At 40.3% G+C, this 13080-nt stretch overlaps 1 protein-coding gene across 1 annotated transcript in view; it reads left to right on the forward strand.

Moving 5' to 3' along the window:
• Nucleotides 1-13080, forward strand: part of NPFR (Neuropeptide F receptor) — a 76605-nt gene that overhangs the window by 50955 nt on the left and 12570 nt on the right. The window contains exons 2-3 of the mRNA XM_028321656.1: nucleotides 11002-11208; nucleotides 12163-12396. Coding sequence (XP_028177457.1) covers nucleotides 11002-11208; nucleotides 12163-12396 — 441 coding nt within the window. The remainder of the gene's footprint in view (nucleotides 1-11001; nucleotides 11209-12162; nucleotides 12397-13080) is intronic.

The following is a 13080-nucleotide window of genomic DNA, read 5'->3' on the forward strand; positions in this document are numbered from 1 at the left end:
GCGCCAGAGCGTTACCGCTTCGGTTTTCTACATACAATACATTTCGTTTTGTAGCCACACGACACCGGAGGGGGGCTGCGAAATGGCTTGCAGAGTGGCGCCGCAACGCATCGTGTGCTTTGGCTCGTAGGCGGATTACTAATGTTTGGCCAAAAAACGTTTCCCAAATTATCACATCGCAAACAACGTTTCGCAAATTTTCATTTGGCAAATTCTCATTTGGCAAAACAACTTACAGCAAACTTTTAATTCGCAAATGCCGTTTTTGGCATATTATTGTTTAGCAAATTATTGTTTGGCAAAGTATGTTTTGGCAAATGTTTCATTTGGCAAAAATATTTCACGATACACTATTTACAAAACAATTTGATTGGTGCATAGAATGGAATACAAATTAACTTGTGGTTATTATTTTGTTTAGTGGGCAGTTAATATAAAATTTGTTCTAAATTAATTTTCATATTTCATTCTTTTTATCGAAATTTCCAAATGATTCATTAACAATAGAGGTGATTCTAGCGCTCGGCGGCTGCTTCGCTCGCCTTCGCGCGTTAAGGGTCACTGTTCTAACCTAACCTAACCTACTACTTTATGCAATACCTACTTTCTGCAACCATACTATTTTCTGCAATCTCTTTGTTTTACATAAAATTCTTGTGAAAACCATGATCATCTGCCTTATGGTTTGATTTGTGGGTAACGGTGGGTAAGTATGTGAAGTGTCAATTTGACCAAACAAATTATTTGGGATATAATATTTGGCAAAATAAAACATTTGCTATATAAACATTTGCCAAGTAAAATTTGGCCAAATGATAATTTGACCAAATGAATTAGTTGCGAAAAGTACAGTTGCTAAAAGTTAATTTGGGAAATGAAACTTTGGCGATAAGTTGTTTGCGAAGTGAAATTTGGCGAAAAGTAATTTGGCCAAACGGAAGGATACCCTCGTAGGCAGTTGTAATAATAGTAATTTTCCATTAAAAATATACACAGTCTAATGTGTTGCTGACTGTACAAACAAAAGAACTTCAACGATAAAACTAGCAAGTGATAAAATGTGCCAGCTCCTTGCTTAGAATACGTAATTTAAGTCGTTAATTACAGCTTAGCTACTAATTACGTAAGACGTACTTAAGTAGATAACGTGACGAGAAACTTTAAGCTTTTTTGTTAGCAAATAAACAGTTGGTCACCGTTTAATTACTTTTAAAGTTTTATTATTATGAAGTCGTTTAGCCTTTACTGCAGGAGGTCCATTCTCTAATTCATTACTATTCAAGAGGTCGCTCTCTAGCGCCTGTATTTACAAACATTACTATGAGGTCTCACAGTGCGCGTGGACGCACAGGGTGACACACGAACCAATCACAGAGCTCTATAAGGGCTGAGCGTTCGATTTGCTACTTCACTTAAGCAAGCATCGTTTGTGAATACGGGTGTAATTCATTATCAAATTCAAGAGTGTGGATTTGAATTTTACCCACGACCGGCCAGTAGGGAGACCTACCGGGCTAGGATGCACGTGATAAAATCTTATCGACCATTATGGACGACAAATGTATAGGCCAATCGCGTAAAATAGATAAGATGGCGTGATAAACGCTTATCGCGGCGCGCATCCTAGGTCTACTGATGACCATCCACGAGAAGAGTGAGAAGTCTTAGGGCCTTTCCTACAGCAATCCAGCATTGCAGGATTCAGTAATGCAGGGATACAAGTGTGTGCTTAAAATTCCAAAGGATCAGTTTTTGTCAGGACACTGCAAACAGGTTGTTCATTTACTTAGTGAGATCTTGCATAAAACAGTCTTGAAAAAGAAACGGGATATCGCCATGGGAAAGAGCCCTCATAAGCTTTTGACTATACCCTGCGTATGTCACGTAAGTTTAGGTATGAATACACCTTAATGCATTTATTGGCCGCTTCCGTGGCACCCAGGGAAGCGGCACCATACATTTTTATATGGGTACTGTATTAGCACATGTTTTTTGGATATAATGGCTGCGATGCACGGTAGCTTTTGTTCCATGCAAATAGAGTCAATTGTATGAAAAGTATCGACTCAATAAGGTCAATGATGTGAAATAATAGGATCCATTAGTTGGTAAAATGGTTTTCAGCGACATTTTTGGGACTCACTTTCTTATAAAAAATAAGTTCACTCATAACACAGATCCTAACCCAAGAAAATGGCTAAGTCATACATGACACCGAGTCGCGAACCCCTAACGACCTAAGGTGTTCTCTGCTAAAGTTCTTGCAACTCACGAAGGTGAGTGAGCTTTACTTGTGTGTGTACGAGTACGTGTACATTCACATAACGATGGCACGGTTACCGTGACGATGGTGTAATGAATATCAAAACTTTTGAAAAACGAACAGTAGCGAGCCACCACACATATAGCATATAGCTCACTCGCCCTCGTGAATCGCAACAACCATACTTCGTTGTGGTCAGCACCTTGGCTTCTAGAAACAACCAAAACCTGACAATATATATTGGAGCGATTTTCAACCGACTTCAAAAAAAGGAGGAGTTTTTCTATGTTTGTTACGCGATAACTCCGCCAATTATGAACCGATTTGAACAAATCTTTTTTCGGCGTATAGGTAATACCTCAAGGATGGTCCCATTTAAATTTAATAATAAAAGAAACAACCCCCAAGGGTGGAAAATTGGGGATGAACTTTTTTATACGCAATATCTCCGCCGATTATAAACCAATTTGAACGATTATTTTTTTGTTGAATAGGTATTATCAAAAGGGTGGTTTCATGCGAATTTGAAGAAAATATTTTACCCCCAAGGGTGGAAAATTGGGGATGAACTTTTTTATACGCAATATCTCCGCCGATTATGAACCATTTTTTTTTGGTCTCAGTGTACTGCCTACCTTCAGTAGTAACATCAAGGTAATAATTAGTTAACTAAAAAGCAAGAAATAAGTAAAATTTTATAAAAAAAATTAAAACCGACTCCAAAAAACCTACACTAAAACGTAGAAAAATAATTACTAATTACCTACTTATTTATTAGGACGAATTATTAATATTTATGTAGGTATACCATGATTGATACTTCTGGAGTCGGTGCCAAGATTATGAAACATGTAAAGTTTGCCTGCACCGACTCCAAAAGTATCAATCATGGTATACCTACATAAATATTAATAATTCGTGGATTCATGGAGTCGGTTTTAATTATTTTTTTTACCTTTATGGCTGTCAATTCCATGGAAACCTGACCCCGCTCACACTAAGTGCTTGCACATCTTCTGACTTAAGTAAACCACTATGTTAAGGCCCTTTATACATTGCGATTTTTGTAGCGATTCAAGGGAATATTCAGTTCAGTCTCAATATAGCTAGGATATTTGGAAAAGCTTTTTAAAAGTCTATTTGCAAAAATATATGAGTTTTATGAGTTTTTTTTATGATACAGTAGCGAATCATCTACCTTTATAGATACACTACTAAAGCAGTGGCGTAAGTAATCGCTATACCAGTAGGCCTGGGTGCTCGGCACGATAAGCGTTTATCGCGCCATTATATCGATTTTACGCGCACAAATATTTGACGTCTAACATCGATAAGATTATATCATGGCGCGCAACCTAGCTTGGCAGGCCATAGAATTTACAAACTCGAGTGGCAGTGGGTAGTGCGCATAGCTCAAAGAACTGATGGCCATTGAGGCTGAAAATTTCTCCAGTGGCGACAACTAATAAATAAATAAATAAATCTTTGGACAATTTCACACAGCGCCAGCTAACTACTACTAACTAGAAGACACAGTGTAGTCAGGCTTCCTTCGGTACACCGACGATCTGGTCAGGGCCACGGGAAGAATCTGGATGCGGAGAGCGCAGGACCGGTCTATTGCGGAAATTTTTGGGGGAGGCCTTTATCTAGCAGTAATTTCTTTTGGTTGAAACGAACCAAAGAATCACTATTCAGTCGCGTAGCTATCACGCACGCAATAGTAAAGTTTCTGTGTTTATATGTATATTTGTTAAATTGTAAGGGGTAATCTCGGGATCTACTGAACCGATTTTAAAAATTATTTCACCAATTTTAAAGCCACATTATTGCTGAGTGTCATAGCTCATAGGTTATATAAAAAACCGAAAAATCTAGTATACTATAGAGCCTTAGAGGCTTGAAATTCTGGATGAAAAAGTAAGGCTTTAGCTAAAAAACTAATTAGGTGCTTACTTTAAGTGGGTTTCTCTTACAAATGAGCGAAGAGTGAATTGAATTAAGTATTGCGTAAAACGAACCACCTATAGACTATTTTAATCAGCATCATGGAAATGGCTTTCTTTTTTTCTTTTTCTTTTAGAATTCCACGCTACTTTTATAAATCCTCCTTTTTCAACTTTACTTTTGTAAAACTTCTTTACTGATTACCTAAAGTACAGATAAGATAGATTATTAGTACCTTTAAAAAATGCAAAATTTAACGTACGTTCCAAGATAAGGATACTTGCGCTAATAATCGATTTTGTCGATCTATATAAGACGTCAGTGTTATTGAATCAATGACAGGAATATCTGTTACGGAGCGGTGTCGCTGCGTCGTCTTACATAGAAATATCTGCGGCGGGCTCACGAGCTGTGCGGCGCCACGTCGCACGAAACGGCAAAATATTTGCGGTTAGGCGCTGCCACGCGTCGTGTGATTTGACTCTTAGGCCTCGCCTCAGCCTCGAACTTAGCGGGCAGCGGGGCGGGAGCGGCGGCGGCGCGGGAGCGGCAGGATCTTATGCGTAAAATCAAATAGACCGGTTCTCGAAAACAGCGGCGCGAGAGCGGGCAACGAGCGGGCACCGCACTCCTTCTTTTGCCCACAATAAATCGAGCGTTAGGAATAGAATCGAAATAAAATTGTCGCCGTTGTTCAAACATTTCGTTTGCGAATAAAAACAAATATCTCGACAACACAACCCCGAACACAACACTTCGCCGCTAAAGCGCCGCGCGAGCTGCCCGCTTGTTTCGAGAACGGGTCTGCGTTACCCGCCCAGCTCCCGCGCCGCCGCCGCTCCCGCCCCGCTGCCCGCTAAACTCGAGGCTGAGGCCTTAAACCCATATTCACAAACGATGCTTGCTTAAGTGCATGAACCATGAAGCAGTAAATCAAACGCACAGCGTTGAATAGAGCTCTGTGATTGATTCGTGTGTAACCTGTGCGTCCACGCACACTGTGAAACCACATTGTAATGTGCGAGAGTACATTAATTTGCCGGGTCCATCACAAGTGTAAACAACATCTCGCGTTAAAAATGAGCCCATCGTGCGGTAATAAAAAGTCCTTTTATGGAGACAATTCAGGCCGTCATTTTTTAGAATAAACCCAAGTGCTTGGGTGGCGTGTGTCGCCATGATTGATTGATCACTGGATGACTCCCGCCTGAAAATAGACGGGCGTTTCCTCGAATTATGGAAAAACACGGCTTATTCGAAGCTTACCGCCTTTTTCACTATATAAAATCAAGTCCGCCACGTTTGTTTGTTCATGATAAACTCAGAAAATACTCTATAGATTTTTGTACGGTTTTCGTCGATAGATACAGTCATTCATGGGGAAGGTTAAGGTGTAAAATTTGTCAAGAAAAAAAATTTATCCCGGTTGTAGAGAGGATGAAGCGGCCGATAGTCTTTCTGTGACAGGGCGGTAATAAGGCGGATGATGTCAGGAGCAAAAGCTAGTTCTACATCTCCCTAATAAATATACACAGAAATTTTCTTTGCTTGGAATTTTGTTCAGATTTAGCGCCAAATTAAGTTTCAAATCGCGTTGGATCTAAGATCTAAGTTGTATCTAAGGTCTAGCGCTTAACTCAGTCAGTGTCTGAGGTATGGGAGCGGCGGGTTACCTACGCCATATCGAATGACAAATGATCGAAAATCAAAATATCGAATACGTTTCATCGAACGATCAAAATATCGAACGATCAAAATATCGAATGCTCAAAATATCGAACGTTCAGAATATCGAACGATCAAAATATCGAACGATCAAAATAGCGAACGATCAAAATATCGAAAGTCGATATAGACGTTTTTATTTTTCATCTACCTTCCTCGGCTCCTTGCTGAAGCGTTGTTATTGCCGTACTGCTACAATTAAATTTATATTTTTGTGTACAATACCAATAGAATGTTTCATCAACATTTTTGTTCATTGCCATTACAAAGCCCTCCAAAATAAGGACTGTTTTTCCTTTTTGGGATAGGCTAGGCTTATAATAGGTCCCTACGGACATTATTCTCCAAATTTATAAACTTTTCAGGCACAAAAATACTTAAGGCACACATTAACTGGCAAAACAAAACTGTACGACCAAACACAACCATGCACCGGAGCCGAGCAAGGTAGATGAATTAAATAAAAACGTCTATATCGACTTTCGATATTTTGGTCGTTCGATATTTTGATCGTTCGATATTTTGATCGTTCGATATTCTGAACGTTCGATATTTTGAGCATTCGATATTTTGATCATTCGATATTTTGATCGTTCGATGAAACGTATTCGATATTTTGATTTTCGATCATTTGTCATTCGATATGGCGTAGTTAACCCGGGAGCGGCACGGGTGGGACGTAAAACGTCAGTGAGACTTTAGGTTTCAGGCCGATTCACACAATACCGGCACAGTGCGAAATATTCTTTTACAGTTTCTATGAACGCATCCCCACTTGTCAGTGTCAGTGACGACACAGTGCTCTCAGTGTCAGTACCGACACCGGCAATCACGGACGTATTCGTTGACGACGATATTTTTGTCGGATCACGGACGCCGCCGCGGCATCAAAACCAAATAACTTACTTCATAGTGTCTGAACAAGAATATTGAAACAGCTCTCTGACATTTTAAAATATTCAAAATATTTCACTGACTCAACACTGTAGCACTGATACTGAACTGAGCGGACACTGTGACGGAACTGTGACTTCACTAATGTGTGAATCGAGCTTTCTTTCAGATTTGTATGCTCTGTCACGTCATAATATGTAATCCTGAATGATCCAAATTCCCCGTCTTATCTCAAGTCACAGTTCACTCTTCTCAGTTCAACGCACTCACGTCAGCTACGTTCTTCTAATAAGTCTGTCCTTTCCACTCCTCTTCACCGAACTGGTTTTCTCTCCGACTTCTTCCGTCTCCAGGCCATAAGGCTCTGGAATTCTCTGCCTGAAGATATCAAGCAAGCCTCTAGCAAGTTTTCGTTCAAAAAATCTGTCCATAACCACTTTCTCCAAATGTTATCATCTTCATGAATGGTTTCTGTTTTAACTTATCGTCATCCATCATTATATCTATCATCTTAGTATGTATTTATTTATTATATATTTTATATTATTTATGTATGAGTATATGTAGCATATTTGTTTTGCCGTCGCTTTGTTTTATTTAAAAAAAAAATTTGTTATACCGCCAAACTACACTCGCGAGCAAAACTATGGAATCACTTACATGAAGTTGTTTCCACGCGATCTTGTGTACTAACGAATTTGTTAGTAACAAAAAAAGTGGCACCATTTTAAAGATTAAACTTTTACCTTTTAATTGATACCAAATTCATTTAAATCACACCGGTATTTAAAAAGATATCCCGACTGATGTGAAGAAGTAAGGAAAAAGACATGTATCAACTGTTTGATACGTCGCGAGTTGCGGCCCATTTACCCTCTATAAAAACACGTGTTTTCGGATTTTTGCTTTCACACGTTGATCCATACACATCTCAGCTTTTTTTGACACTTTACCTGGGATTCTACACCTACAGAAGCAGCACAAATCGTTGCACTATTGCAAGAAGGGCTCAGCCAGCGGGCTGTCGCACGTCAGCTCCACATAAGCCAGTCCTGGGTTTCGAAAGTTTTAAGACGCTTTCGGGAGACTAGTGGCTTTATCCCGAGACCAAGTTCTGAACAGCGCCAGTGCACATCGCAGAAGGATGACCGTTTTTTCATGTCAACCTCTCTATGAAATCGTCATTTGACTGGTATCGACGTCCAGCAAGAGCTCAGAAATGTTCGTAGGATAGCTGTTAGCGTGTGGACAGATCGTCTAAGATATAAGCAATAGAATTTGACTCCAAAAAGGCCTGCCACAGGCTCGAAACTGACGGTAGGTCACCGACAAGCACGCTTTCAATTAACTCGCACTTATTTTGATGGGTAGGCGAGTAATGGAGGCGAGTTTTGTTCTCCGATGAATGCAGACTGTGTTTGCAGTGCAGCAGTTGAAGAGGTCGGGTCTATAGGCAGCCTGGGGAGCGATTTGTGCAGTGCTGGTTCGCTGAAACAGTGGCTTATGGGGGTGGCTTGCTCGACTTCCCATCGAGATGTGTACGAGCAAATTGAAAGCGTGCTTATCGGTGACCTGCCGTCAGTTTTGAGCCTGTAGCAGGCCTTTTTGGAGTCAAATTCTATTGCTTATATCTTAGACGAACTGTCCACACGCTAACAGCTATCCTACGAACATTTCTGAGCTCTTGCTGGACGTCGATACCAGTCAAATGACGATTTCATAGAGAGGTTGACATGAAAAAACGGTCATCCTTCTGCGATGTGCACTGGCGCTGTTCAGAACTTGGTCTCGGGATAAAGCCACTAGTCTCCCGAAAGCGTCTTAAAACTTTCGAAACCCAGGACTGGCTTATGTGCAGCTGACATGCGACAGCCCGCTGGTTGAGCCCTGCTTGCAATAGTGCAAGGATTTGTGCTGCTTCTGAAGGTGTAGAATCCCAGGTAAAGTGTCAAAAGAAGCTGAGATGTGTATGGATCAACGTGTGAAAGCAAAAATCCGAAAACACGTGCTTTTATAGGGGGTAAATGGGCTGCAACTCGCGACGTATCAAACAGTTGATACATGTCTTTTTCCTTACTTCTTCACATCAGCCGCGATATCTTTTTAAATACTGGTGTGATTTAAATGAATTTGGTATCAATTTAAAGGTAAAAGTTTAATCTTTAAAATGGTGCCACTTTTTTTGTTACTAACAAATTCGTTAGTACACAAGATCGCGTGGAAAAAACTTCATGTAAGTGATTCCATAGTTTTGCTCGCGAGTGTAATTTTTCTGCATAACCCAAAGGTAAACTGGATGAGAATGCCTTATGGCATTAAGTTCGCCTAGTGTTAATATTTTTGGCATTGCAGTATAAATAAATAAAATAAATAATAATGTTAATGTCACCCTCCCGTACCGTTTATATACCTCAAGCACTGACTGAGTTAAAGTTTTGACCTATAATTTGTTTAATAAAGCATTGTCTATTTTAATTACAAGCCCTGGCTTAGCAGCCTACGCGTTAACCTTACAAAGCCTTAAGATTTCTTTAGTGCTAGTAATTAAGCTGAAACGGTAGTTTTACTTATTAGAGTCTGGTATGGTTCTAGATAAACCAAAGGGTTAAGAAATTCTTTATATTACCTTTGAAGGGAGGTTATTGAGTCTCTTCTTATTTTGTTCATAGCCAGATCAACAAAAGAGGTAAAAATATTTTTAATGCAAAAGGCAAGTGAAAGATCCTTCTGCTTTAAATGTCAAACTCATTTCCTTGTGTGTTATCATATTGGCAGGGGCCAATAGATGGACGACGCGGCGACGCACTGATTGATGGTCTTGTTTTTTATGATGGTTTTAGTTCTTACCTTTCATGATTAGCATTACAAAAGAAACCTATCAAAAGAATTGATATTATAAGATTTTAAACTTTCGCGTACCATTTCAACTAAAATAGTAAGACACGGGTCTTAACGCGACGTTTATTAATGAGTTACATTATGCATTGTGACCACAGCTGCAGCATCGCAGCCGAAACGTCAAGCCGTGAGTACATAACGTAACTCATTAATAAACGTCGCATTAAGACCCGTGTCTTACTATTTTAGAATTGATATTATCCTTCTAAATATGTGATTTAAACTGGCTTTTTGAATTCTTCTCTTTGCGTAAGAAGTTTGATTTCTGATATTTTCAAGAGATACTAGAACCATGAAGTTTTTTGATGATAAATTTACTCTTCACCTTCCTGAAAGAAGGGTCTTATCAAACGGATAGTCAACGAAGAGATATTATTGTGATGATTTTTTTATTTTTTAGTCCCAAACTAAGCTTCCGGCAGTACCACACAACGACGTACTTAGATCCTTTTTAAACCCTTCCGGTGACCCTACTAGGGTCCTAAAAGCTTCCTTTTCTGTACAAATAACGGACCCCTAAACCTATTAACGCTCATTTGTTTTAAGTTACAAACTAAGCAAAGCTTATACTGTTATTACCAGGAAACGACCTACTTAGATATTAATCACTTTTATAAACCCTTCCGGCGACCACCAACCCTATAAGGCCACTAAAAGGTTCCTTTTCTGCACAAATATCGGAACCCTAAAACTATACTGTCTTTTGTAAGCCCTTCCCGTGGCCACCACTAGAGTTGGTGGCCGCCGGAAGGCCTCTAAAAGGTTCATATTCTATACACCACTAAATTTGTATCACCGAAAAAATTTTAACAGGTTATGTAGAAACGTGTGAAAAATTTAAAGCAAAAGAAAAAGAAATGTCATAAAGTTATTTTTTTTATTAAATTTTCTTTAGTCCGTTTTTTACGCGTCACAGCTTTGTCACTCCGCTGCTCGCTAGAGTAGTCGTACGCGCTCGCACGTTGCATCGATCTGTCTATCTCGCTCATGCCTCGACCACGCTTCCAGTGTTATTATTACATACTTAGCTAACTTAGACCATTTTTAATTCTAATAAGTGTTACATTACCGTACGTAAATAGTGCTAGCGACGCGTGTGTCCATAAATTACCAATTTTAGGAGGAAATTTTGAGTCACTTTATTTAACTTTTTTTTGCACAAATGGGATCAGTATCAATAACTCATTATCCAGATTTTTTTTTCGGTGATAAAAAATTATTGGTGTATAAACAACGGAACCCTAACCCTATTAACGTTCATTTGTTTGTTCCAGACCCCGGACGCCAGTATGAACCTGACCTTCAATGCGTCCGCAAAATGGATAATCGAAGCTTCCCGAGGCATACAGGACCCAAACGTGCTCCTTGAAAAGTTCTCCCAAAACAGAAAGGTTGATGACCCGACCAGATCCCTCCTGCTGGCGTTTTATGGCATCCTGGTAGTTATTGGAGCTGTTGGCAATGCGCTGGTTGTTATTTCCGTAAGTGAATTTGCTTTTTAACTTCATTTTACTCGTTCGTTCGTTTCAGCCGAAAGACGTCCACTGCTGGACAAAGGCCTCCCCCAAGGATTTCCACAAAGACCGGTCTTGCGCCGCTCGCATCCAGGCACCTCCCGCGACCTTCTCCAGATCGTCGGTCCACATAGTGGGAAGCCTGCCCATGCTACGTCTTCCGGCTCGTGGTCGCCACTCAAGAACTTCTCTGCCCCAGCGGCCATCAGCTTTACGAGATATGTGCCCCGCCCACTGCCACTTGATTTTAGCGATTCTGTGGGCTGTCAGTTACTTTGGTTCTCCTGCTGATCTCCTCATTTCTGATTCGATCACGCAGGGAAACTTCGAGCATAGCACTCTTAGTAGATTTACTCGTATCTTTATACTATTTACATTACAATCGAATAAATAAAGTGGCGCTCACTCAAGTGGTCTTAAGTGAGCGTCTTGAATTCGGGTACATGGCAGTGCTTTCCCCAAGTTGAGCAAAAAGGCACAGTTGTAGTACTTATATTATTTTCATGAAGCAAATTAAGATTTTCAACCCCTCATTTTCGAGCTATGGTCAAATTGGATAACCTCTCTCGGAGCAACTTAGGACATTTTCGACCCCCTAATCTCGAATAATTTTGTTTGCTTCATTATTGTTGATAAACTTACAAGCTCACCTCATTCATTGCCACAAGTCACAAAGTATCATTGTTATTAAAATTATTAAATAAAGTCAGATAAAAAACTTTTGTGTTGACGAAGTGTGAAAGATATCTAAAATAATCAACGTGGCTTTTCATATGACCCCACAAATTTTAATAACGAATTATTATGAGACTTGAGGCATTTTTAACTTAAGAAATTTTTGATGGGTTAGATCTCTTGAATGTTTCACTAGGTTTAACTAAATAACACCAGCATACCCTGATAACCGCAAATTTCTTCCAGGTAGTCAGAAAACCGGTAATGCGAACAGCCCGCAACATGTTCATAGTCAACCTTGCCGTCTCCGATGCCCTGGTCTGCTGCGTCGGTACTCCTCTGACCCTCATGGAACTGCTGACCAAGCACTGGCCGCTGCCCGACTGGCCTAGCCTCTGCAAGGCCTGTGGGGCCATCCAGGCCATCTCTATATTCGTCTCCACGATCTCCATCACAGCTATTGCCCTGGACAGATACCAGGTAAAGTGGACTCTATTAATTTTAGATTAGTGTTTTGAATGTAGAAATTTGCTTGAATGGTTGCGTTGGCACCCCTTTAACCCTCATGGAACTCTTCACCAAGCACTGGCCTAGCCTCTGCAAGGCCTGTGGGGCCATCCAGGCCATCTCGATATTTGTCTCCACGATCTCCATCACCGCTATTGCCCTGGACAGATATCAGGTAAAGTGAACTCTATTGATAAAGAAGTAGAGGTCTGTATGTAGAAATTAGCTTAATCCTCGTGGAACTGCTGACCAAACACTGGCCTAGCCTCTGCAAGGCCTATGGGACCATCCATGTCATCTCGATTTTTGTCTCAACCATATCGCTCACCGCTATTGCTCTGGACAGATACCAGGTAAAGTGTACTCTATGAATTTTGAATTAGTGTTTAGAATTTATTGCTTCCGACGTAGCACCCCTTTAACCCTCATGGAACTCTTCACCAAGCACTGGCCTAGCCTCTGCAAGGCCTGTGGGGCCATCCAGGCCATCCCGATATTCGTCGCCACGATCTTTATCACCGCTATTACCCTGGACAGATACCAGGTAAAATAAACTCTATTGATAAAGGGATTAGTGGTTTGAATGTAGAGATTAGTTTGAGTGGTTTATGTTTGTTTAAGGGTGAGTTTACATTGAGAAGCTTTGCGCCTTATTTG

This window comes from Ostrinia furnacalis, unplaced genomic scaffold (assembly GCF_004193835.3).
Source record: "Ostrinia furnacalis isolate ACB-3 unplaced genomic scaffold, ASM419383v2 OfSCF7556, whole genome shotgun sequence".
Taxonomy (NCBI): domain Eukaryota; kingdom Metazoa; phylum Arthropoda; class Insecta; order Lepidoptera; family Crambidae; genus Ostrinia; species Ostrinia furnacalis.